At 45.3% G+C, this 25,376-nt stretch overlaps 1 protein-coding gene across 1 annotated transcript; it reads right to left on the reverse strand.

Annotated features, from left to right (window-relative positions):
* Positions 1-7,841: 7,841 nt before the first annotated feature.
* LOC135812103 (uncharacterized) lies at positions 7,842-10,974 on the reverse strand. The gene is made up of 4 exons (XM_065325431.1): positions 10,813-10,974; positions 9,811-10,434; positions 9,180-9,299; positions 7,842-8,452 (listed from the first exon to the last, which is right to left on the reverse strand). Exons 1-4 carry the CDS (start codon positions 10,910-10,912, stop codon positions 8,145-8,147), a joined length of 1,152 nt encoding a protein of 383 aa, XP_065181503.1. The 5' UTR covers positions 10,913-10,974; the 3' UTR covers positions 7,842-8,144.
* Between the last annotated feature and the right edge of the window lie 14,402 nt (positions 10,975-25,376).

Here is a 25,376-nt window from a genome sequence, read left to right on the forward strand (position 1 = left end):
TCCCCGCCCACTAACGTAAAGTTGCTCAACTTTACGTAGTGCGGAGCCTCTCTATTATTTTAGAGTTACAACCAACATGAATGTCCTCCGCTGAATCTGCTATGTACATGGTTTAAATGTACATTGTACATAGATGTAAACTCGGAGGGGGTTCGCGCTATGATCCAAGCTTGCAGCCTATATCAATCTCATCTTCTGAAAATTGTAGTCAAGTTGCTGTCTGATGATCGGTTAAAACCGTGAAACTCAGAGTTACAGCAGAAACGCTTTTAATTCCTCTCAAGGGTGTGTACATGTACATACATGTACATGTAGGTGCGTGGTTCTTTTCTTCCCAATATATGGATTATTTTTTCGCTTATTTACCTCCTGGCCATTGGAAATGCCCTTATATTCCGTGGTTCCGGGCAGTTGACCGCACCAGAGTCACACGCACACACGCACACACGCACACACGCACAGTGACACACACTCACACTCAACCACACACACACACACACACACACACTCTCTCTCTCTCACGCGCACACACACTCACACATACATGCTCACACACTGTGTGAACAGGGGACTGTCCCTACTGAAGTAAGACTAGTCGTAATACGGAGAAGTCGTTTGCACCACACCGAGTCCTGTTCATTAACGTTAGCAGAGAGTGACAAGAGGTTCATTGCTGTCTCCAGTGATTTAATCTTAAAATGACCTCATCATGTATCCAAATTCCATAAAACCGCTGATCTGATATCCTGAGTAACATTAAGAGTCCTAAAGACACTCACGTGTCCTAAAGAACCTCTTCAGGCCCGGGGTTCATCATTTCCTCAATCATAAGTGATGCCAAAAAGCAAGTTTAGAATGTTTTGAATGTTGGTAAGAAGTAGGTCTGACAAAGTCCTGCTGGACTAATGTCACTAATCATCCGCAGACGTTCCGTTGTCTCCCCCCAGGGCAAAGTCCACCTGACTGATACACACCACAATATTAATTTTCATGAGAAAAAGCAAACCATTGTTTTAAATGCGTTACACGAAGTTTTCAGCGGCAAAGCATACTCAGTAATCATTTGTTGTGACGTTGAGCACTTATGCGGAAACACGATCCATACATCAGCGCGCACACACCAGCACGCACGCACACACCGCACACCCACGAGCGCGAACACACACACACACACACAGAAACACGCAACCACACATGGACACGCGGGTAGGACACGCGGGCAAACATGACAAAGGAAGTAGAAGATAAAGATAATGAAATTAGACTGGGCTAATGAACGGAGCATGACCGAAAGGTCTACTGAGAGTAACCAATCCATCCACCACAAAACTACAAACTCAAAGCCAAAAAAGCTTGCTACAGTTGTACATCTACATGGGAACGGATACGATAATTTACTTTTTTACTTACTTATGGTTGGATGCGGTTTAATTTTTAACCCTTTGGAGCCTGCACAGTCATAGACGGTATACCGTCGATGGAATACAACGTTCGTAACTCGCTCAAAACGTGACCGATTTCCACGATCGAAATATCTGGGAAGAAGCCGAAGAGATCAGCTTTCTCATGCAACAATCGGAGTGAAGAGCTACGATGTCGCGTTGCAGAGATATCGCGCTAGACATTTCAGTCACGAACTTTTTTTCAGTGACTGGCCTTGTGTGAGGGATTTCCCCTTGGATGACATGCTGATTCACCCAGGCACGCTTCCGGCGCGTGGCCAGCATAAATCAAAACTCATGAGCTCAGTGCAAAAAAATTGTGCGTTCCGCGATGAATGAGAGTGAACTAACTTTACTTACTGGCGTCGGACGAGCTGCCCAGGCCTCACCACCACTGCCGTTTCTGCGCTGCCTTCTTGACTATAGACTATATACATATGATTGCACACTGTATGTCATGTGCACATTCACATGTCTGAAGGTGTGTGGTTTTCAATAAAAAATAAAAATTTAATAAAGAAACGTCATGCCAGTTCGGGTCACGCCAGGCGGCTAGCAACTGCATGTATGGTCGGGAACACGGGTACTAGGACTACACGAGTCTAAATCTCCCCAGGGTTCGTCCCTTGCCCCTCCGCTTTTTCTTTTGTATATCAATTCCCTGCCTGACATAGTAAACCACACCTCACCCTTTCTCTTTGCTGATGATGTCACTCTTCTAAATGCTCATAATGTATCCCTCTCCTTAGATGAGAACATGTCCCACCTCCAGCAGGATCTGGCCAGCTGCCAGAATTGGGCTCAGAATATCCATGGGAAATTTTCTCCAGAAAAAACTTTCCTCTTTTCGAATCATGACATTCCTGACTCCTCCTCTGTTTTAATGGACGGCGTTCCTATTGCCTTTGGACGTTCTGCTAAGCATCTCGGCGTACAGCTCAGTGATGGTTTGAAGTTCCATGACCACTTCCACACCATCTTCAGGAAGTTTCAGCAACGAGTCAACCTGTTATGTTTCATGGGCAGACATTTACCATCGTCCCATATTCTCCTCTTGTATAAGTCTTATGTGCGTCCGGCAATTGAATATGCCATTCCTGTCTGGTCGTTTAGGATCACATCCGCTCAGTTAGAGTCCCTTGATGTACTCCAGGCTAAGGTTTGCCGGCGACTCCTGAAGTCTGCAAAAATAACCTTTGCTATCTATGAATCAAAATCCAATTTGAATAAATTGTGTCACTTAGAATCTCTGCAATTTCGCCGTATCTTTATTTCTCTTGTGGTTTTATTTAAGTACATCAATTTTCACCCAGAATATCTCTCTCGCTTTGCGATAACCATATCACGTAGTGCCCGTAGGCCCAAAAAGCTCGTTTTTAACTCACATGGTCGTATTTTTTCATCCCTTTTCCTACAGAAAACTGGTTCTCTTTGGAATTGTCTTCCACCCCGATTGACAACTTTAGATTCCCTATCTGAATTCAAGCGTCATTTACGTATTCACATTGCTAAGTATCAGTTCGACTGCAATGGTACACCTTTGATGTGCAATCATTGATTTACATGCTTGTTCTTTTCTTTTCTGTCTTACTTTCTTTCCTTGTGTTTCTCCCGCATCCATAACTATGTTACTAGTACATACACAAATAGGAGATCCCCCAGATAGGCGTTAGCCTTTGGGTAATCCTGAAATAAAGATTATTATAAATCATGGCAGGTTGGAACATTTCAATAGTGACCAGGGTTTTCTAAGCATCCTTGTGCCAGGCACTCAGACCTGATAATGTGCTACCTTGTCCTGCGCAGAATGCATGTATGAAGAAGTTGATGAAGGAGACGTTTTGCTGAGCGAAACTTCGCATGGATTTTCGAGCCTGGGCTTGCGAATTTATTGTTATTATGCTTGTTCGCGTTGACATCACCAAGCAAGCTTGGTCAGTCTTCGCATATGCCAAATGAACAGAAGAAATGAGGACGAGCGAGGCTAATGAGGTGAACACACGCGTGCAACTGAAGAATAGGCAGAAGGAATATACATGTACATGTACATGACAAGACAGTCCCGAAAACACACGAAATGTTAAAACTATTTACTTCAACAAGTAAAACTGGACACGGATGAATACAGCAATCATAACGGCTGACGGTACATAGTGGCAAAGCGACATAACACGCGTATTCAGGATGGTACAATTCCGCTTATAAACTGAGGCCAAGAACCACGTTGTGGAATATTTCTGCGAAATTTTGTGTTTTGCATGATTCTCACTCCAAGACAGTACTCGTGCGCGTGCACTCGCACTCGCACTTGTTTGAGAAGTGGTCTTCATCCGATTTTCTATTTCTTGCGAGTGGCGGCACCCTGAGACGAGAGCGTTTTGACAACATTGTCCACCGCCGGAGATTCACAAACAAACGGGTTGGTCTGTGCCGTAAACCGGCTCATCGACACCTGAAATTAGAAAAAAGCAATACTGGTGAGAAGATTATTACTAGGCAGGAGTTCGAAGTTGGTTCTGGAGATGAAGCAACACGTGATGCCATAGGGAAAGCTAGCACTGGCGGACCAAGCCAAGAGAAGATCTAGTGCTGGATTGTAAAGATGAAGCACAAAATGAGGATTGAGGATGGATGGCTGACTGTACACCACCTGCCTGCGATGAGCGATATTGCTGCGAAAGTTTGTTTTGAGTTTCCTTCAACTTTCGCGTTTAAAGCTGGCGTGTGGCTATCTCATCGAATCAACATAACTATGCTCCCTTCCACTGCCTCCCTCTGTCCTTCTCTGCCTGTCTCTCTTTCTCTATTTCATCTTTAAAGACTCTCTGTTTCACTTCTCTTTCTCCCTATCTCTCTTTTATTTCTCTCTCCTTCTGCCGTACGCACTCGCTCCTGCTACTGGTGCCGATCCTGTTGCCCTAAACTACTCAAAAGCCCTTGTGTTCGTAACACGTGCCATTTGTTTGTCATGATGAGCTACATTTGGTGGACATAAGGCAGGATAGGATGAGAGTACAGACAATACTGGCAGCTGCATCTGGGCAAACATGGCTGCGGGTGCCGTGTTGTTGGGGTACATTGCAGCCAGCCGCTCGCACTCAGAACACTTTCAATGACACGAAAATGCCAATCACCTTATTAAATGTGGTTTCCTCATCTTGAAATAATCTCCTCGGAGTACTTAATAACTGGCGACAAAGTCAAGATGGACATCATGCAGCCGTTATCATCTACAATTGGGCTTTGTGATCTGGTTTGAAGCCCTACACTATAATCATGGAGATAACGCATACCTCTCTTGGGCGTGCAGTACTGTACCAACCAAGCAGCACCTCCTGTTGGGACATCTTTATTGACGTTCAACCAGCATATTAGAGCGGTTAAGATGTACGTCACTTCTGACGTGATGCGAAAGTTCGGCTCGCTTTTGTTTGGCTCTCGCGTCGAAAAACAACGCACGCGACCTGCAGCTCACGTCGAAATTTGGTGTTTTACGCCAAATTTGACGTGAAATTGCGCGTCACGTCGGAAATAACGTGCATAGCTCGCTGAACATCCCATTGCTTGGTAAGTTGCTAATCCCTTCCCACTTTGTGTTTTCTTTTTTTCTCTTCTTCCGTGGTTGGTCTCACCCTCTCCTTAATTCAATTGGCTGTCTTGACATGCCACGAGGTGCAGAAATAAATAAATAAGTCTTAATCTCTCTAATAACGTGATCAGCGCGCGGATGGATAGCTCATCCGTTCTCCATCGCTTCTACTCCATCTTGGTACAGTTATTATGTTCTGATCATATTTGGTCCCATCCACCGTAAGAGACTCCAAGGAACAAAGTTATCACAAAAAAACAGAGGTCAAGCTAGGGTGATCGTTGATGTACGTACTAACGCTAGACATGGTTAGAATGTTATCGTTGACGCTAACTTCGACCATCGGCCTGTAGGTGTTTTTTTGTGTTTTAAAGACATGGGTGGCATTTCGACTTCTGACATAACAATCGGATTGTGACGTAACCCTATTTGGAATATTATCGTTTCGTTCTCCCGCTAAACAGAGCTTTCTTTAGTCTCAACGATGCCAAACCGGCGGTATTTAGGGTGCTGGGCACGAGTACAGCTAGGATTTAGCGTGAACGGTAAAAATGCTAACCATATGTATTTTATGAATAAACGCCGCGGGGACAACAATTCTAATAAAGCAATAAAAAGAAAAATCACTCTCTTAGTATTGACTCCCATTGATTTTAGCTATACCAAAGCAGTCAAATATTCCTGCATATTTCACTACTTAGGGCTATATTGACTGCTTTTATTTGACTGCTTAGCTGTTGCGCAGTTGAACGGTGCCTAGTGCAGCATGGCCACTGCATGAGTAGGTGATGGTGCAACGGTTGTGCAATCATAAAACCGGGAATCATGAGGTTATCGTTCTGGAATTTGAAATACGGACTGTTTGTCGTGATAAATCTAATAATTATTGACTTCGTACTTGGTCAGTATAGGAAATAAAAGCCGAGTAAAAGGCCGAGGCGAAGCCGAGATCTTTTACGAGGTTTTATTTCCTATATTGACCACGTACTCAGTCACTATTAGATACCTAACTCTGCCGTCACCATGTCTATTACGAACTTAGAAGTTGCGACTTCGGCTCAATGTGAGCGAGTCAAGTGTCAAGTTTGGAAGGAAGCGTGTGTTTCTCGTTGGAACAATCAACTTCATGTCTGTCTTGTTTTTATAACGTAAGTGGCGTGAAGTGGAGAAGATTCAGTAGTACACACACTCTCTCTCTCTCTCTCATACACACACGCGAACACACAGACACTCGCACACATGTATTACAGTTACTATCCACTGCACTCCGAATGGATGTACCGGGTGTTAGCTGCCGCTGTGAGTTCCCTCGGAAATGGACAAGATACATGTGGATTACTTACTAGCTTCACACCAGTCCTGGTCATTTCGATCAATTCAAAATGCTGTACATTGTGCTAGAAAAACCTTTAATGTTTCAATCGGTTTTCTCCTGGAACCCGCTACGAATTTGGTTTCCCTCCCCAAGAGCATTGTCCTCTAACACAAACCGCATACTCACCTTGGCTGACACTGTCCATTCCAGCTGCGAAACTCAGCTACATCAAACAGCCTCTTCAGAACCCTTGATTAACTTAGCGCCACCTTGTCCGTCACTTCCCTAAACTCTGCTTTAAAGTTCTATGATGACCTACCAAGGCACACAATTCAATAAGATGACCACGTGTCCAGAGGAGCACCAACACCAGGATAAAAGGATGTAGTTTCCAATCAAATAACCCTGGGTAAGGAAGGTGACAATCTGTGTACGCAGATCAACCACATTTCTAAGGGTCTCTAGCGGCCAGCTCAGGCGGGTTCCATGGTATTTCTCTTCTTTAGCACGGTGAGCCGTTTCCCGATTCAGGGTTCTAGTTCTCAATTTTCTTCTCTAAGTATCTCGTTACCGCCTTTGAGGCGCCTGCAGGAATAACGAAACGAAAAGACTTCATAATTCATAGTAATCTGGCTGTAAGGATATTGAGGCCTGCAGCTATACAATGGGAATTTCCTCAATACTCTCCTGCTCGTATTGCACTTTTGTACCCATTTTCCCCATGGTCGTTTTTCAGGAAAGGCGCAATGGTGATTCAGACTATAAAAGGAGAACAAGTAGTAGACTTTTTAGGGGTTTGTTGGCGGAAAGCAAGCCAGCAGACGAGGTACAGACACTACCCGAGTTTTAGGCTGGGCCTTCGCACCATCACACTTCAGGATCGGTGCATTAATGATACGGGCGGCAAGAAAAAGTTAAAAATTATAGTCCTTGCATGTCGCATTCTTGGCAGTCAAAGTCGGTGACACAAACAATGACACCTAAAGTTGCATGAGTGGCGATAATCGAATAGAGAGCTAGATATAAGGGCTTGTATGTTGGTGCTCATATCACCATTCTAGCAACTTAGTAACAGTGCGAAAGGTCTCGGGGATATTACCAATGACCTTCTTCCTTCGTTTTCTGAAAGTAGTACGATTTCTGAGATTCCAGTGATTAGTATGTTACAAGAGTTGGAGATGGGAGTGCCACCGTTTCCCCTAACGCGCAACGGACACTCAAAGAGACTAGCGCACCAGCACACATACAGTGTTGGAAACTGAAATCCCGCCCCTGAGCGATGCTTTCACATTCTAGCGGTTTCTACATGTATTTCGTAGTTTTACAATCCCGTGTTGGGTCTTTGCGATGTGAGCGCACCGCTCAGGGGTCGGATTTCAGTTGCCAGCAGTGTACATGCACAAGTACATGCATATACCCCCCCCCCCCATGCCCACACACACACACGAGCATACACGTACACGTGAGCTGGAGATAGCACAATTAAGCCATAGCGTTCGTGGGTTGAAAGTACTTATCTACTATGTGATGGGAATGAGATCTGAGATGACACCTCACTATGTACAAGCCTGCACACACGTACATTTGACATGCATGTAGACTCTACATATGAAGTGATATCGCGAGCAAGAAAGGCAGACCGTAATAGAATTTCTCCCTGTGTAAACAGGCTAATCAAAACAAGATCATGGATTGACAGTGTTGCCTTATCATCCGTACATGAGATCGACTACACGCACACAAGTATAAGGGAAAGGAAAAGATCATGATGATGTTGCTATGGCTGGGTGCATATCAGCTACTGACAAAGAGTTTCTCTACCGGTAATACTAGGCGTGACCACAGAGGTACCCCAGCTGTTATGAGCCAAGACTCGCAGATTGTCTCCGCCTCGATCACCATGCTGCTTCTCGGGGACGAAGCCAGCTTGCGAGCAATCGAAGCGTATCTTGAAAGAACCGCGCTTTGCTCCCATGATCTCATGGGTGGAGCCACCAGAAGAGCAGCTGAGGGCGGAGGAGTTGTAAACAACTTGAAACCACGATTCCGATGGTTGCACCCTGGGGCGAGTCACGAACACGAAAGGAGACCTTACCTCCCTACCACCTAAGACAAAGGAAAACGTGGAAAGCAAGAGAATAGAATTGCTTATCGCCTCAGAGCAAATGGCATGCACCTAGCTTAACCGCCGTGAACCTCCTTCCTATCTACCTATCGTGTTTTCATTCTGCAACCCACTGTTCTCTCTCTCTATTTCAGTCTTGCTCTCTCTCTCTCTCTCTCTCTCTCTCTCTCTCTCTCTCTCTCTCTCTCTCTCTCTCTCTCTCTCTCTCTCTCTCTCTCTCTCAGGAGTAGTCTCCAGTATACATATAGCTGTTGTTCTAGGGCCAACGTCTAGTGGATCTGTTACACCAAAGGCATCAACACGTGATGCAATGCCCGAAATTGGAAATGTTGGTCATCTCACCAGAATAATTATTATTATATCCTTCTTCTACGGGATTTAGTCTCTCGCTTCTCGATGCTGTGCAATCTGCTTGATAGAGCTGCTGGGCTCGAAATTGTCAACAAATGCGTTGACCTCATGCAATGAGTGATATGCGAAATGTCATTATTATGAATATTATTATTATTCTACGGGATTCCACTGTCGTCCCCCACACAATATGCAGCAACTGGTCTGGTTATGTCGACATAGAGAAAACCATGAAGGGAGGAGAGAGAGAGTTTTTGTTGTGATTGCTGCTGTTGCAGAATATCAGATTGTTTGGTCCAAAGGAGCGTATACAATGCCTGTCATGAAGGCCTATAACGTGTAGCATAAGCTGCTTACCTTCTATGTGTGTTCTCCAAGCTGTGACTCCGGACAAGCGGCGAGCAGTACAGCGAACTTTGAATGAACTCGAGCGTGCTTTCTGTTTCCGGCAAACCTCGCAGCTCAGCTCTGGTACACCTAGGGAAGCGTGAATGCATGAACAGGATAGAGGGAAATGAATTACAAGAGTCACTTCCATTCACATAATTATTATTATTAATTTTATTCATGTTTTACTAGTTAAGGAATTCCCCACAGGCTACGCCTTTTTTCAGAGAACCCTAGGAACATTTTGATAGATTAGGACGTGTTAGTCAAGCCTCCGCACTACAAAACACCTGGTGCAAAGGACACAAGAAACGATTGATCTGGCTTTGAAAAACACGTGGTTCATATGAAAAAAAAGGTTCAACGAGGTATTTATGATGTTCTACGATTTGGAACGATAAAGATTTCTGTTTCACTGTGGTTATGGGTCAGGCCAGGTAAGCGGCAAAGAGACCGTTTTCAACTGATTGAGTTATCATCATCATTATTATTATTATTATTATTATTATTATTTATTCAAATTTTAAAATAGGTTATGTGTATCTAATTAGCAACGGTACCGCACCAGTGCACACATACCCCAAAGCGTCTTAGTTCATACCCAAAAACGATGTTATAATTGCTCCTCGTGGACCATGCTTGGCCGAGTGCGCGATTATTTGCCGTTCATCAAATTTCTCCGGCAAGGGATCGCCGAGAAATCGGGATGGCTTGCAGCTCCCTTTGCCCACGAAAAGGTGAAACCTGACGTCCCTAATGGCATTCGAGTTTTGATCAGCATCGCAGGGCTGCACCGTGCGAAACTCGCCAGTGTATGTGTGGCCATGGCAAACGGCGTTTCTGAACCCTGGATCGTCCATGTTTGCTAGCTCCTCGACGTGAACATGATAGGCCCTTGTGCTCTCATTCCTATGCCGAAGTCTCAAACACGCGAACATGGATTGGCTGCCTGACCCACTGCTGTCAGCTTCACAGTTCACCTGTAACTGTCTCCTCACGTAATCGTTGTACGTCAAAGACAGGCTAGCGCTGGGAACGGACAATCGGAACTTGAAAGCGCCTCCTTCCAAATACTGATAGTCTGCAGTGAACTCGGGCATGTCTTCTCCAGGTGTGAGGTTGTGCACTCCCACACTTTTCAAACCGGAATAGATTATCCTGTGGGGCTCGACGGTTGGGTAAGAAATTGAACGGGAGCGGGAGGATGGCTGTGGGTACCTGACAACTGCAGCGAAAACAAGAAAGCACCAAACGAACAAAACCAAGTTGGAGATGCCCCGATTTCAAAAGCAATGTAGGACGTGGACTTTCGTGACTTCCAAGTGCAAGTAATCGACTCAGGTGTTACATACCTGCAGATGTATTCACAGTTTAGCACACCAATCTACTAATTTTTTTAATCAAACCATTCCTTGAAAATTCTCTCTCGGACACCCTACAGAGCTTCAGTGACCTTGAGTAATTTGCAGTCAACTGAGCCGAATCTCACCCATAAACTGCATGTCACACGAACTACAGTTTTTGGACAATGTTCCGTCCGGTCTTCGTGACCTTTCTCAGGAAGTTTCATGAAGATGCAACAACGCGCCGTGGATCCACTTACATGATTTCCATTCGTCCTGGCCTTCATGGCGAGGAGTGGACGTCTCCGCTAAAGCATAATTCACACCTAACACTACTAGATAAAACACAATATTCTTCATGGCTGCTTATGACTATTGTGCACATGCGGCGTTGGCGGTTACTGAAGTGAAAGTGAATGACTCCAGGCTAATCAAGCCTTTATATGCGCATTTCCGATGTCCGTAATCCTACCTTCGCGGCCTCGTCCGACCATTGATCCTCCGAGCCGAGACACCGGCTCAGGCCCTCCGTGCCTCCTAACTCGATCACTTCGCTCTGTTCGTTGGAGACACTTATCTCGCGGGAGCTATTCCCGCATTCAAGCCCGGAACAGGTTTCGAGCAGCCGTGGATTGGTTTTAAGGTTGATTCCCCTCACCTTGTCAGCTAGCAGTGATCGCAGGATAGCCACCATACTGGCACACTCACTTTGCTATTAGCACCATGACCTTGGTGAATATCGTCACTATTTACTATGCCTATGGGCCTGCCCCACGACAGGTGAGTGCTAACGGTTGAAGGGTTGAAGGCTGGCGGCAGAAATTATGCAGAGGCAGGCCTCATTTCATCGGCCTTGCCTGGATGCCCCATCGGTGTTACGAAATATCCAATGAGTCGGCACACCTCTAGCTCTCGATCTCACAGCCTACACTCGCACACGCCCATGCCCAGGTTGTCCCTAACTATCGAACCCGTGGGTAAACATCAAGACATAGTCACGTTCTAAACAGTGAGAGGCCAATATGGTGGCCTGGTGCGAAATGCCTTCACGAATCGGGGCAACGCACTGGGAGAATACGTAGCATGACATCACACTGACGATGGTCTCGAAATGCCGGGCTAATGATATGTACGATTTGCTTCATTACGGTGCCACTCACTAAGCTGATGTAAGATTTAGTGCGACGAACAATGTGAAGTGTGAACACTTTGCGCCACGTTCACGCTTGGTTCTCCAAGCCCGCGTGGTGGAATAACTTTGCGAACCGTCCTCACGTTTCAACGTGTAACAGCACGAACTGATTCTTTGCTCTTGCACGAAACCTAACGACTGAATCAATGGCGTCCAGCACTACTGGATACAACAACCCTTGGGGCGAGTGTCGGTAGCTGGAAGTAACTATATGCACCTGTGTGCTGAGCCCATTTTCTTTTCCCTCCTTCTCTGCATATCAGTAGGGCAAGCAGTATCTTGCTGCCTGTGCTTCGTAACTGCACGAGCGTCACAACATGCGCTCCCCAGCCTACATAGCTCACCACCCCAGCAGCAGCATGACTGCAAGTTTTTGTATTTATGGATTCTCCACAGGCCTTAGCCTAAATTGAGGGAGTCTCCGTTGTGGATATTGGCATAAAACCATGCCTACTGCAGCTGTATTAGTTGGAAATAAGTCGGCCGAAGATCGCATGTGGTGGGGAGCTTGCACTAACATGCTCCTCGGTATGTTTTCATTGAGATAAAGACATCTACGAACAGGAATGCGTGGACACCTCAACCCATCATCGAGCCAAGAGAGCAAACATGTTACTAATGATACAATTATACTTAATCCAGCATTATATCGGCCACGAACACGTAACTCGACGTTGTTCCAGAGTGATTATACTAACAAATCACTGAACCATGCGTAGAGCGAACGTCCAAGTCAACACCCCACACGAAAGAGGTTAGCCAGAGCGAGTCCACAACACACCGCGGACAGTACTGCTTCGGCTTTTTACCCCCGTTATCGCGTTAGTGCAAAAGAAAAATTCGACCGAACTGTGGACTCGTTCAGATCTGACAGTTACAACTGGGTAGATAATGGAATTTGACCCAACTATAGTCTAAATGTACAATGTAGTCATTTACTAAAAAAACTATAGTCCATTGAAAGAAAAACACAGACGCTTCATGCTTCACGTTGGCAGCAAACCATCCTGTCTGGACAGGCACACAGCACTCAGGTACTATCGCTCAACACTTCAAAACTGCTAAAGCGCAGATCATCTCTGAAACTGCGAAAGGAGGCACTGACACCGACGGTGGCACAAGCCGATTAACCCTTCCGGGTATCGCAAAAGGAACAGTTAGCAACTCTCAGCTAGTTGTCGTCTCCATGGCTTGATGGACAGATTCCACATACACATGTAACCAGCATTCTCGGAGAAGATGGTGGCATGAGATTTGCGACACGTGCTGTCAACTGCGCCACAGGGTTTTGTGATGTGGAAGTGGCCCAAGCATTTCTCGTCTTCCAGGAGATGGGTCCCATCACTGGCCATCAGCTTTCTATTAGTACCTATTATCATCCCAAGTTTCGACTAGGGGCAAGACCTCCTGCAGGTGCATGAGTGAGTGTAAATGCGAGTCTTTCCGAGATGCTAACGATGGCACTGCTCAATCGCAACTCGCTTGCTTTCCATGGTAAGGGAACGTGACGGTGGTCGTCCACCATACGGTTGAAATCGTGTGCCCACTGCACAAGAGCGGGTATATTGGAGCACGTGTGTTCTGAGGTGTTTTGCAACTAACTGTTTAGTGTGCGATTGTTGCACTAACTCTGTCGACAGAAATCTTAAGTCAATCGCGTTCCATTCGGAGTCCTGTAGGTATTTTAAGCTAATCAGCCCGTTTGCGAGCATTTTCGGCGTTGTCCTACCTGAAGGCACATTCCTATACTTTGAAACATTTCAACCAAGTTCCGAATGCGTATGAACATTATCATGTTGTTATTCCTGGTCATGGTCTCCCAGGCCAGTCATGCTCCACTGAACCTGTCCAGGTAGGTAACATTTTTGTCTGAAGAAGTCCACCGCCGAGAGAATGACCTTGCTAAGCACATTATAGCTTAGTCTGCTATTACGCGTTCTTCTTAGATCACATCACGCATTCTGAAAAATCGAACAGGTGTCCGCAGCATGAAAGCATCGTCGCTCAAATTGCAATTTCGTTCTGCAATACTGCATAACAGACACATGCACATGGAATGCGCGCACGCACGCGCACACACACACACCTTGGTCCTTGGTCCTTGGTAACACTGCCATCAAATGGTCACGTGTCCCCTGTGCAGGGGTCGACAGCACTGAGTTCAGCATTGGACCCAGAAACGCCGCTCTACTTCCTGGACAGGAAATTAGCACAGCTATGCAGGTCGAAACCACGGGATGACTTGCAGCAGCGACCGCAGCCGAGACAATGCGCACACACACACACACACACACACACACACACATATACACACACTTAGTGAAGGTAATCAACGATATGTTCGCACTCTCTGTCTCTCTGTCCCGCTCGCTCTTTTTCGCTCTTCCTGCCTCTCTCTCACTCTCTCTCTCTCTCTTTCTCTCTTTTTTCTCTCTCTCTCTCTTTCTCTCTTTTTCTCTCTCTCTCTCTCTCTCTCTCTCTCTCTCTCTCTCTCTCTCTCTCTCTCTCTCTCTCTCTCTCTCTCTCTCTCTCTCTCTCTCTCTCTCTCTCTCTCTCTCTCTCTCTCTCCCTCTGTTTCTCTCTGTTTCTCTCTCTCTCTCTCTCCCCTTTATCTCTCTGTGTATTGGGAGATATGAATACAATCATGTAGCATGCTAGAAAAGCAAGTGTAAGGGTGGACACGGACGGGTCCAGTAAACCATCCAACTCTCTCCCAAAAGTACATCGTGATTATTTACCGTTAAATGTTGTATTTTCAGGATCCAGTGCGGATATGACCTGTACAAAGATCTACAGAACACTGAAAATGTGTGAGCTTCCAGGGCAAGATTTTCTTCTCTTCGCTTTCCGTGCCAATGCGCTGTTGACTTGAAGGCCACTTACAATAGTATGCGAATGCTAATACAAGTACTTAGCTTATGTGCATATGCTCCGGATACACATTACTATCAAAGGTGATGATGAGCGCAAACAGCACTTTCTCATTGTGCAACCAAGCATCGGAATCAACTGCACCGGTCTTGTAGCGATTATTGCTAAACCACAAGATCTATTGCCCGGAGCAAGCTTATGATCAGTGCGTGCATGTGTCTTCTGTTCTAGCGCGTCTGTAGTGCATCCCGCGCCAGCCATTCAAGCCTGGTGTAGTTCAATTACAGGACACAATAGGCAAGATGTTGACCCGGAGTGTGCCATACAGACCTGTGATTGTCCTGTACTATGGCCCTACTTCCGGTGCAAGCGCCTGTGGCACTCTGCGTAGGCCATGTACAATGTACATTTACATGTATGTGCGAAGGTACACCATGCTGGTTGCTATGGTGGTCGAAGATCCCTAGCCACCCGATATTACTAGACTGAAGACCCCTAGACCTACCGTCATACCTCTTCATGAGCAGTACAGGACTTTGCAGTACAGAACCTCACAGTACAGGACTTTGCAGTACACTCTGACTGGCTATCCGTTCAGTATCCTTATTTTCAGGATCAAGTGCCTATAATATATGACCTGTGCAGGGATCTACATAACACTGACCACGTGTGAGCGTCCAGGGCAAGACTTTCTTCTTTTCGCTTACCGTGCCAACGCGCTGTTGACTTGGTCGCAGTACCTAGCTGCAGTGGTAAAGGGGTTAACCACAGAAGAGGGGTGGTTGGCGTGCATAGCAATCTTCACCTTGAGACTTGCCTACACAATCTTTATCATCATTGCTTCGGTGTGCACCTACTCGGATTCCCCGTTCGTCCCTCGCGAATAAACAATGACATTGCACTCTTTCTACTACTAATCACGATACTGATATCTGCTGGGATCGTGTCGAACGAGCAGTGAACGATTTCATTATGAATCCATTATAATATTATGCATCCAGCTAATGTTTTGGCATCATGTTATTCCTGGTACTCTTCATCCTCACAATAGCTGCCGCCTGTTACGTGTTGGGTCGCAACACTAAGTAGCTGCTGCATTCTAACTGACATTCTAACTGACAGCTACCAAGAGCGGGTTGTGATGGAGCGCGTCTACTCCTCTTCAGCTCGGATGTCTGCGAGACAAGTCACTCAGGGTCGCTAGCTCGGAGAGGCTAGAAATAAACCTGCGTCAGAAAGACTCGTACTCACCTTACCTCCGCACACGTGGGGAGTCGGTATCAATACCAGTCTGCTCCGAGGCCTCTTCGAAAATGTTGTGATGAAAATTAATGATGGATCATCTAGTCCACTATTGCACTAGAATCCAGTGTACATTATTATAATCGTCATCAACGTTCTTTGGCATGAGAATGTGCATTTAGGCCGTTGTGGGCTTCCACGGGTTATCCGCGTTTCAACATTATTACCCTCTGTTGGCATTGAATCTGGTGTTCTTTGTTGGAGTGCCGGAAACTGTAAAAAAAGCGCTGACGCCTGTTGGGATTTCCCTAGTAAAATAAGAATAAAGCTGGACTTACAGATTACGGTATTGGGTAAATTTCATATACACTTATGCAGTGAGCATTAATGTGTTTTTCCTAGGGATCGGCACATCATTGAATCGCACTGAAGTGTATTCCAATGGCACCAATAATGCACAGTGGCCTTCAAAGAACACTGGCTCGTAGTAACGGTCTAGATAGTAATAGTAGTCTTTTGTTCTGTGGAGTGGGTGTGTGGTGTGACTAGTTTCGCACGTGTGAGACATTCCGCAGGGTATTCACCATTCATGACAATGGCAACCCCTGCAAGTGCCACAGAATAATGTCCTAGAGCGATTACCCTGCCATCTGCTCTCAGTGAACTTTTCCTGAATGCCCAGGGAATGTTCCTGCTCGGCTAGAGAACCCTCCGCGAATTCCCCTAGCATATTGTCTTATAGTCTAGTATTAATAATATTTTTAAAAAGCGAAATGGATTGTGAGCGAGTGCGATTATCAATTAAAGAACGTCATAAGTATGAAGCCTTCTTATCTGCTTGAATACGTAGTTATAGTTATGACGCAAAGAGATACATGTAACTCTGAAACACAAGCAGGACGTACCCCGCATAATAATACATCGTACTGACAGTACATGATGGTATTTGTGAGTGATTAAATGCACTTTCGTGACAAAAACTGCATATCTTGTAAGGATCAGGTGGCAACCAGAATGGAGCACTTCGTCTATGATCTACTGCTTCATGGTATTGCTACCCAGGATATACATTACATTACACCAAGGTATACCGGGATTGTTCCCGCTGCCCACAAGCTGCTAAAATCCTGCGTTGGAACAAAATCCCTTTTGCACGTAAAGCAGAAGTACCGAAGGTTGAATCCACCTTACATTCAAGCTCGTTGCTGTCACAAGCAATTGTATCTCCAAGGAAGTGAAGTGAGGTGCTCAAGATCATGTACCACGTCTGGGTTCGTTCAGCCTTTTCCAAGACCATAGAGATCGTACCTAATGCCTCATGTGTATGGCTAGATGTTCTTATAGAGAGCCCTCAAAGCCTAATCTGCAGACCAGCTAGTGACATCTTGCTTGAGCATACCAACAAGTCTGTTCTTCTTCGCCTCATCCTGACACAGCGAATCAGAATCCCCGTGTTAGACGGAGAACGCGAGAGAGGGACGGCCAGAGAAAGAGAAGTGGAAAGAGAGGGAGGAAATACATCGACCCAAAAGGGATTTGCGCAAGTTTAACTTAAGGGGGAGCCGGATGGTGGTGTGAAAGACATGAGGCCAGGCAATATGATTTTTGGATGGCTGGGACATAATTATGAAACCCAGGTTGATCGTGTTGAATTTTCCTATCTCCTCATTCATCAGCAAGTGCAGGTCATGTCCAATTTGCGGTCAGAATATCCAGGTTGAGAGAATAAATATAACAATATTACATGCATATCGCCAGGGAAGCGGGACTATAATGGGATAAATCCAAGTCGTAACACTATTTCCATAATAGAATTTTAAACGTCGCAGTGGAAAATTAACCTACATGTAGTTTCCTGGGCGCAATTAAGGCCACTTGCCTCCGTATCCAAGGAACAAATCAGTGTAATCAACTAATACTTACATAGGACAGAGCAAGTCATTCACCACTTCCTCTGTTGTGTAACTAAAATATCCCATTGTTAGAGTACAACTTATCTTCTGTGTATATGCTCTTGAATTTGTCAGAGGGATCGCAGGGAAACACAGTTTCCAGCTCAAGTACGTTAGAATGGGTGACTGTCTCCAACAGGAGAAAGCCAGCGGGACGCTGCAAGCTGCTTTTCAGCACACTGCATCACGTGACAAGGGACACGCACAACCTGCATGCTTTGGTGCGTCATAACCGACGTAATGTGTTCTATTACTAGTATTACTAGTAGCACAAACTATGTGTGTATTGAGAAGGTCCGCCGAATAGACTTGTCCAAATCCGGACATTTTCTAGACAAAGCAGCAAATGACAAAGGCAAATGTGCTGGGCAGTGCGGCATATCAGTTTTAGCATTACGAAGGTGCAGAAATAGAGCGACCTTTGAGTTGCTTGACTCTTTCCAGCGTGTACGTGTAGCTTCGTGATTTCAGGTCCGCGTTTGCAGATGCCTCATTAGATAGAGGCGTGGGATTAGGCTTAGAATCCCTCTAAGTACACATATACACCAACACCTGTGACTAACGACCACCTCTTGGGGCAAGAGACAGCGGTCTTCAGTGGCAGGTGGTCCTTAGTTAGAAGTTTGCACTGCACAACCATAATTATTAAATGTGAGACCGTCCGCGCCTTGCGAAGTGGTCGGTAGTACCAGACTGGTCGCTAGTCACGGTGGTCTTTTTTTCGGGGTAACGGCCTCTTTAACGGGCAAGATAAAGTAATGTGGATGTGAAAAATAGAGATACCATGAAAAGTAAAACAGAATATTATTCCAGTACAATACATTGGAAAACTCCCAGAAATTCCACGTAAAATAGACGAAATTCAGTTCTCAATGACCGATGCCTACCCAAGCACCATCATCATCGGCCTGCGTCGACAGGCTTGTCAGGCGCCTTCTGGACCCGCGTACCCGGAGGGCGACTGCATGGAACACTGCATATTGGGTACGAATTCGCATCCAAGCCATGATGATTGAAAAGGGCTTGTCCCACTTGAGGGCGAGGCGATCAGCAAGTCGCTTCTGATAGCTGGCGTATTCACGATGCAGCATCGCATCCGTGGAACAAACTAGTGCGGTGAAAGACCCACGGAGGTCCTGGGAGGCCTGACGGTACTTCCTCTTCTTGGCGTTGGCAGTACTGTTGGAAGTAGCTTTTTTATTTTTTTATTTTATTTTATTTTATTGGGAACACAGCCCTACAAAGAGACATGTGGAGACAAACACAAGACAAGACACAGGGGATGTAGGGACGACGTGAGCTTCCCAGGATGAATGGGAGTAACTGGGTGCGTTGACATCAATGAAGCGGTTATCAAAACACGGTGGTCTTTAGTTGCAGGTGTTACTATACTTAGTACAATCATGTACATTGTATTATTGTGTTGCTGATGTCTGTGTAGGCTTCCGGAATACTGGGTACTGTGCGGACTGTATACTCGGCCATCACTTGGATGTCTGTCGCCCCACATGATGGTAACGCGTTCGTGGCAACCGCGTGACACGTCTGGCGCATGATGGCTTCTCGCACGCTGATGATCATGATGATGTTACACGCCTACATGTACATGTATTTCCCTTGCCCTGTGAAGTGCGATCCACTCTCCTGCCAGGTAGGGTTATGCATACATGCAGCTACGTCTAGTGGACGAGGCGGATTACACACGTCCCGAGGGTGAACTACTAGACGATCTCTGCACTAATGACCCTTTGGTCAAACGTCTATCCGTTATGTGGTGCAAAATGCCCTCTTGAGATAGGATGCAACACAAATCGGTTTTGCAAATTCCCAGTTGACATCGAATCGATGTTGTGCAATTGGCAGTGGTGTTGCACAACATCCACTGGCCATCAGTCGATAACCACCACGGTGAAAGGCTTTGTCTGCAGCGCCGGCAGAGACATCCAAGCACTCAAGAAGTCCTCATCACCGCGAGATGGACGTCACTTCAGGAAGGGTGGAGCAAAAGACACTCCGGGATAGATCACGTTTTTTTCCTTTTTTTCATAGTATAGACAACGGTTTTGCTGCCTTTCGTTATTGACTATGTCTTCTGATAGTGTGTAGCCCTGAGCAACTGGTATTCACTTACAAGATCAGGATATAAAGTTATCTACTCGAAGTAGAGGCATCGAGAAGTACATGCAACTTTTCTCTTGCCCTTCTCTTCAAGTACGTTCATGTCTATGCCTTGCCCTTGACTTCAAGTACGTTCATTTCTATGCCTACAACTTATCAATTTTTTTATTTTCTATTTTTGGTATGTGATCAAGTACCAGGATCAATTCTGCTCCATTGTCCGAAGAGTGCTCAATACCCATATAGGGCAGAGCCTTGTACACAAGAGAGAGATTAGAAGCTGTACATGTGTCACAACTCTGAGTTTCACCTATTACTACGCCTGATGCCTGATCAGGCCCTGATGATCGTAGTAAGACGTGAAACTCAGAGTTGCGACACAGCTCCCAATGTCTCTCTTGTGTATTATTTTTTGGTATACACAACGGACAGCAGTGCACGACGTCCAGGGTCCAGCGGATACTGCTTGCATTGTGTTCGGTATTATTATTATTATTATTATCAAATTTTTGATAGGGCAATCCCCACAGGCCTAAGGCCTATTATGTGACTATCCGAGCGTCAGAGTATTGTGGAGTGTTAGAAAGGAGCATAGCGAGCATACTGTGAGAACTGAGTGGCTTTAAAAAATTTCATAGTTGATAGTACAGCTGTATCGGGAAATTCCAGATTTGTGTTAACAATAGGTTACGTTCGTGACGTGCTACGTCCTCGTGTCTGAAATACGTGTAACTAGACGCTGGCTTATTTGTATGGGACGGTGCGTTTTTGTAGCATTGAACAAGGAGGAAATTGTCCTTTAGCCAGCGAAGAGGGCTCAACACAATAATGTGGAGCACTATTACACACAAAAGCCACAGAGGAGGTATAGAGAGTTCGTCGCAACTCTGAGTTTCTTGCACAATGCAACCATCATCAGGGGACTTGTGATATACCGCATATTCTCTATTACAAGCGCAGTCTCTAATACTAGCACACTGTGAGCACCTTTCGAAATATTATAAGCACGGTCTCTATTACTAGCACGGTCTTGGTGGAAATCAATGCTGCATGCATAATATCTAGCCTGTATTTCTTCTTGCTCTGTATGGATGTATTGGTTGAAAAAATTAAAGCACGGTCTCCAATATAAGCGCGGTCTCCAATATAAGCACGGGGTAGAGGGGTGCTGAAAAAATAATTAAGCACGGCGCTTTAATAGAGAATATACGGTATTCAGTCATTACTACATTGCTGGTAATCCATGATTTATTCAAAGCCCCATATCATTGAATAATAGCAAGCAGGTACGAGAGAATAGATAGAGAGGAAAGGGAAACCAAGGAGGAGCCCAGATGGAAAGGCTGACATATTCAGTGGGACTTGGCCAATATAAATCATATCTCGGTGGGAGCTAGTGGGTATTGATTCAACTCAGAACTGTTGCTGGAATGGTCGTGAGGATGGCCACTGCACCGAGGGAGCAGGAAAGTGTACATTATGAGTGAAAGAAGTGGAAGATGTGATTTTGTCAACAGTATCCGCGGAGTGCAGATAATACATCACCCGGAACTGCTATTGGTGCTGCTGAGAGATCTAGGCTCACGCGTGAGTGTATGTGCTTCAGGTCATGTGACAGTATACTACGTTGGTTGTGCAAGGGCATAATGCACATGCATGTGTATATGCACAGTCCTGTGCATGTGCACATCCGCTGATCTCGTAGCTGCGGAGAGTGCCCAATGTCAAAAACGGAGCTTCGAACATAGCAGACTCAGCGGAGGACGTTCAGGTTGGTTGTAACTCTGAGTTTCAGACCGATAGGCAATCACCAGACAACTGATACTCGAATCTACCCAGCAGTACACTTATGAACACATAATTACGAAAGGAATAATAATTATTATGAAACAGGCGGTGCGACTTGGGCGATGATTTGTTTGAAAGGGGTTTGCTCGCCGCACTGGAGCTCGCGCTATCTCCTCACGTTTGCGATTCAAATTGTTTGTACATATCTACTGTCCTGCAACTAGAGTCAATGACACACACACACACACACACACACACACACACACACACACACACACACACACACACACACACACACACACACACACACACACACACACACACACACACACACACACACACACACACACAGCGTCATGCACCCGCTCGCAGGTTAATCTGGCTCTTGCTCTTCCCCCGGCGAATAACCACAATGGCTTATACCCATAGGGCTTCCTAGGCGCAGATCGCTGGAATTTACTCCTTTCTTCTGTTCGTCTTTGCTCCACTCTATCAGATTTCCGCTCATCCATACCAAAACGTATAGGGTACCCCGTAAGAAGGCCTTTGGCCTGTGGGAATGCCCCGTTCCAAATTCAATAAATAATGCATAGAAAAAAGGACCAACGAACTACAAGTTACGCTATAATGTCCACTAACAACACCAGTCACTAAACAATCTAACCGTGGCTGGCTATAAAAACCCTGCAATCGCCTCGCAAAGTGGTCATTGGGTACCCCAGCCATGTATTGCTTGGAATAAAATACAGTCAACTTCGCTTTATAACGACACTCGGCGGCGGGGCATCAGAAAAGTGTCCTTATTCACGAAGTGTCGTTATACCCGAAGTCTCATTATATGTGTCACAGTGGGATGGGACCTTGCTCTGGGCATGAAAATTATGTCGTTATTCGCGAATTGTCGTTATATCCGCAGTCGTTATTAGCGAAGTTGACTGTAGATAAAAATAGATCAGGTCATGCGAAAACATTGCACGACACTGACCGACTGTACAGAAGTTCTACAACTAACTGGCTAACAGCTCTAGCCTCTAACACATCTTGGATGCGCACTCCAACAGCGTTCCAACTTGGAAGGTTCGAAGTTATAGAAATAACAAATGAAAATAACATAATATTATTTAAACACACGGCGAGGAGACAACAATTTGATAACCGCAATCAATAAACCTAGCTGAACCGACATTTGTGTACTTTATTCATGCAATGTAAAAAACGGTGGAGACGATGTGCAATAAAACGATGAAAATATGAAGAAATGGTGTAGGGAAAAAATATGGATTCAAACAAGTTTTCGTACAACACTCTTCATATTTTCATCGTTTTATTGCACATCGTCTCCACCGTTTTTTACATTCGATCTTTGCTGGCTATGTGTTTTGGGCAACATTACCAACGCAGGCCAAGACCAGCACGTCGATGGATAATTTTGTTGCTAAAATCTCTGCTCAATTATAGGTTTCATGTATATCCTCCTGGTTTGTCTCCTCCTTTGCCTTCTTTGCCTCTTATTTGTATTCTTTTATCTGTTTTACTGCTGTGGTTGGCTTTCAACCTTGTCTCAGTTCTATTGGCCGTCATCATGATGTGCCATGAGATAATGATATAAATACAAATACATTGCATGAATAAAGTACACAAATGTCGGTTCAGCTAGTTTTATTGATTGCGGTTAGGCCAAGTAAAAAAAAAAGCTAGATGATCGTCCCCGTCCGCCCCAGTTTTTGTCAGCGCCCCAAGAAATATTTTATTTTTTAAATCGTGAGTTTTTGCCGAAATCGTTGGTTTTTTACCGATCGCGGATGCAGGAAACATGTGCACGCTTTGTTTAATACTTTCTTTACTATATGGACCACATACTAGGGAGGTTTAGTTCCCACGTAACGGAAACGCGTACGTGGGTGATCCACGTAAAGTGGATGAAGGGCACCCACGTTGCAATGTTGTGTTTAGTCACACGGAACAAACAAAAGCATGAAGCTAAAGGCCAAAACCTGGTCAAAGACGAAGCTACCCCGGCCTAAGAAGCTCATCGAATATTTTGATTTCGTGCTTCGGAAACTTCTTCAGCTGAGCACCCTCACAGCTCGCACAATGCGCTCCATTCTGATTTTCACCCACGTTCTGGCGGAACGTGGGTGAGCCTCCATACACGGTATGTCGTGAATCAGAAAACGTCTGTACGTGGGTCACTGAGTATCACGTGGTACACCCACGTAAAGTACCCACGGATTACGTGGGACTAAACCTCCCTACTACTAGTATATCACAACGTCAGTATCGATCTGCTGAAGAAAGAAAAAGAAAAAAAGAAAAAAAAAGAAAAAAAGAGAAAAAAAACCTTGATGTTGTTGTGTACACTGTGTGCATGAGAGGGTAAAAAGTAAAAAAATAAAAATAAAATCCTCCCGCCCTCCCCGATTTTTCCAAAAAAAAGGACGATCATCTAGTAATTTTTTTTACTCGGCCTTACATAATATTATGTAATTTGAAACTCGGATGTTGAGCCAAAAATAAAAGTAGAAAGGAAAAGGACAACAGCGAGAGTCCCCAGATTGCCTAGAGTGCTCAAAACCACAAGGATGGAGCAGTACCACAAAGGCAGAAGAGAACAGAGGCAGCCGGCTAGGTCATTGTTGTAACGCTGCGTTTCATGCACACAGCGAAGCTAAGGCAATCCTCAGACAACTGATAACCTGTACATCATTTGGGTCCAAATTTATACCCAGGCAGGTAGCTAAAACAGGGCGCGCAAAGTGAGTAAAGCGCGCAAAGGTGGCAAAAGCGCGGCAATAGTGTGACATTTCAAGTGATAAGTTAGTGAGACATGGTGCGGATGGTGTCGGTTATTACATTGGAGGTAAAATAAAGGAGAGAGAGAAGGAGGGGTGACAGTCAAGTTACAGTGACGGCGGGCAGGGCGGGCTTTGCTAAGTGCACGAAACGCAGCGTTACAACAATGACCTAGCCGGCTGGCTCTGTTCTCTTCTGCCTTTGTAGGAAGGAAAAGGACATTATCGATACGAGTTAAGAGTAACTCTCCATCACTGTAACCAGGTACAATAATAATAATAAATTATAATAATACAGTCCGAAAGTGCAACAACTAGGCAGAAACCTCTTGTAGTAGTTGAGCACTCACATGTGGGGTAGTGCCTTTGCTGGTTGCATTACGCAGAGCTCACTGACTTGAAAGCTTGAGCACTCTGGCAAGGTTCGTTCGGGCCTGGTTTAAATCTGGCTTTGGAAATTTTATTTTCATTGCTGTCAGGTTCGGCCTCATTTTCTCTGTGTTACGCCGCGCTGATGAGTTCACAAAGAACGAAACAGCATGCTGTCCGCAGATTGAGAATTATTGACAATATATTTTCAAGGATTCTCCAAGGATGCCTAACAAAGGGAGTCTCCTGGGGAAAGGAAGTGAAGGTGGCTGTCACGAGAGAGGGAAGAAGGGACATGACAAAGTGAGAAAATAAAGATAATACAAACAGGAACAGCAGAAGCTACTTGCAAAAATTTGGTATACCTTGCACAGAATACTTGTGGTGCAGATTGTGTCTACGCACAGCAAGAGAAAATCGGCTAGCTGATGTCAGGCAGCGGATTTCTTCTGGCATTTTATTCCAGCCAACACTGAGACAAAATAGAGGGGATTGAGTGA

The sequence above is a fragment of the Sycon ciliatum genome, chromosome 3, assembly GCF_964019385.1.
Source record: "Sycon ciliatum chromosome 3, ocSycCili1.1, whole genome shotgun sequence".
Taxonomy (NCBI): domain Eukaryota; kingdom Metazoa; phylum Porifera; class Calcarea; order Leucosolenida; family Sycettidae; genus Sycon; species Sycon ciliatum.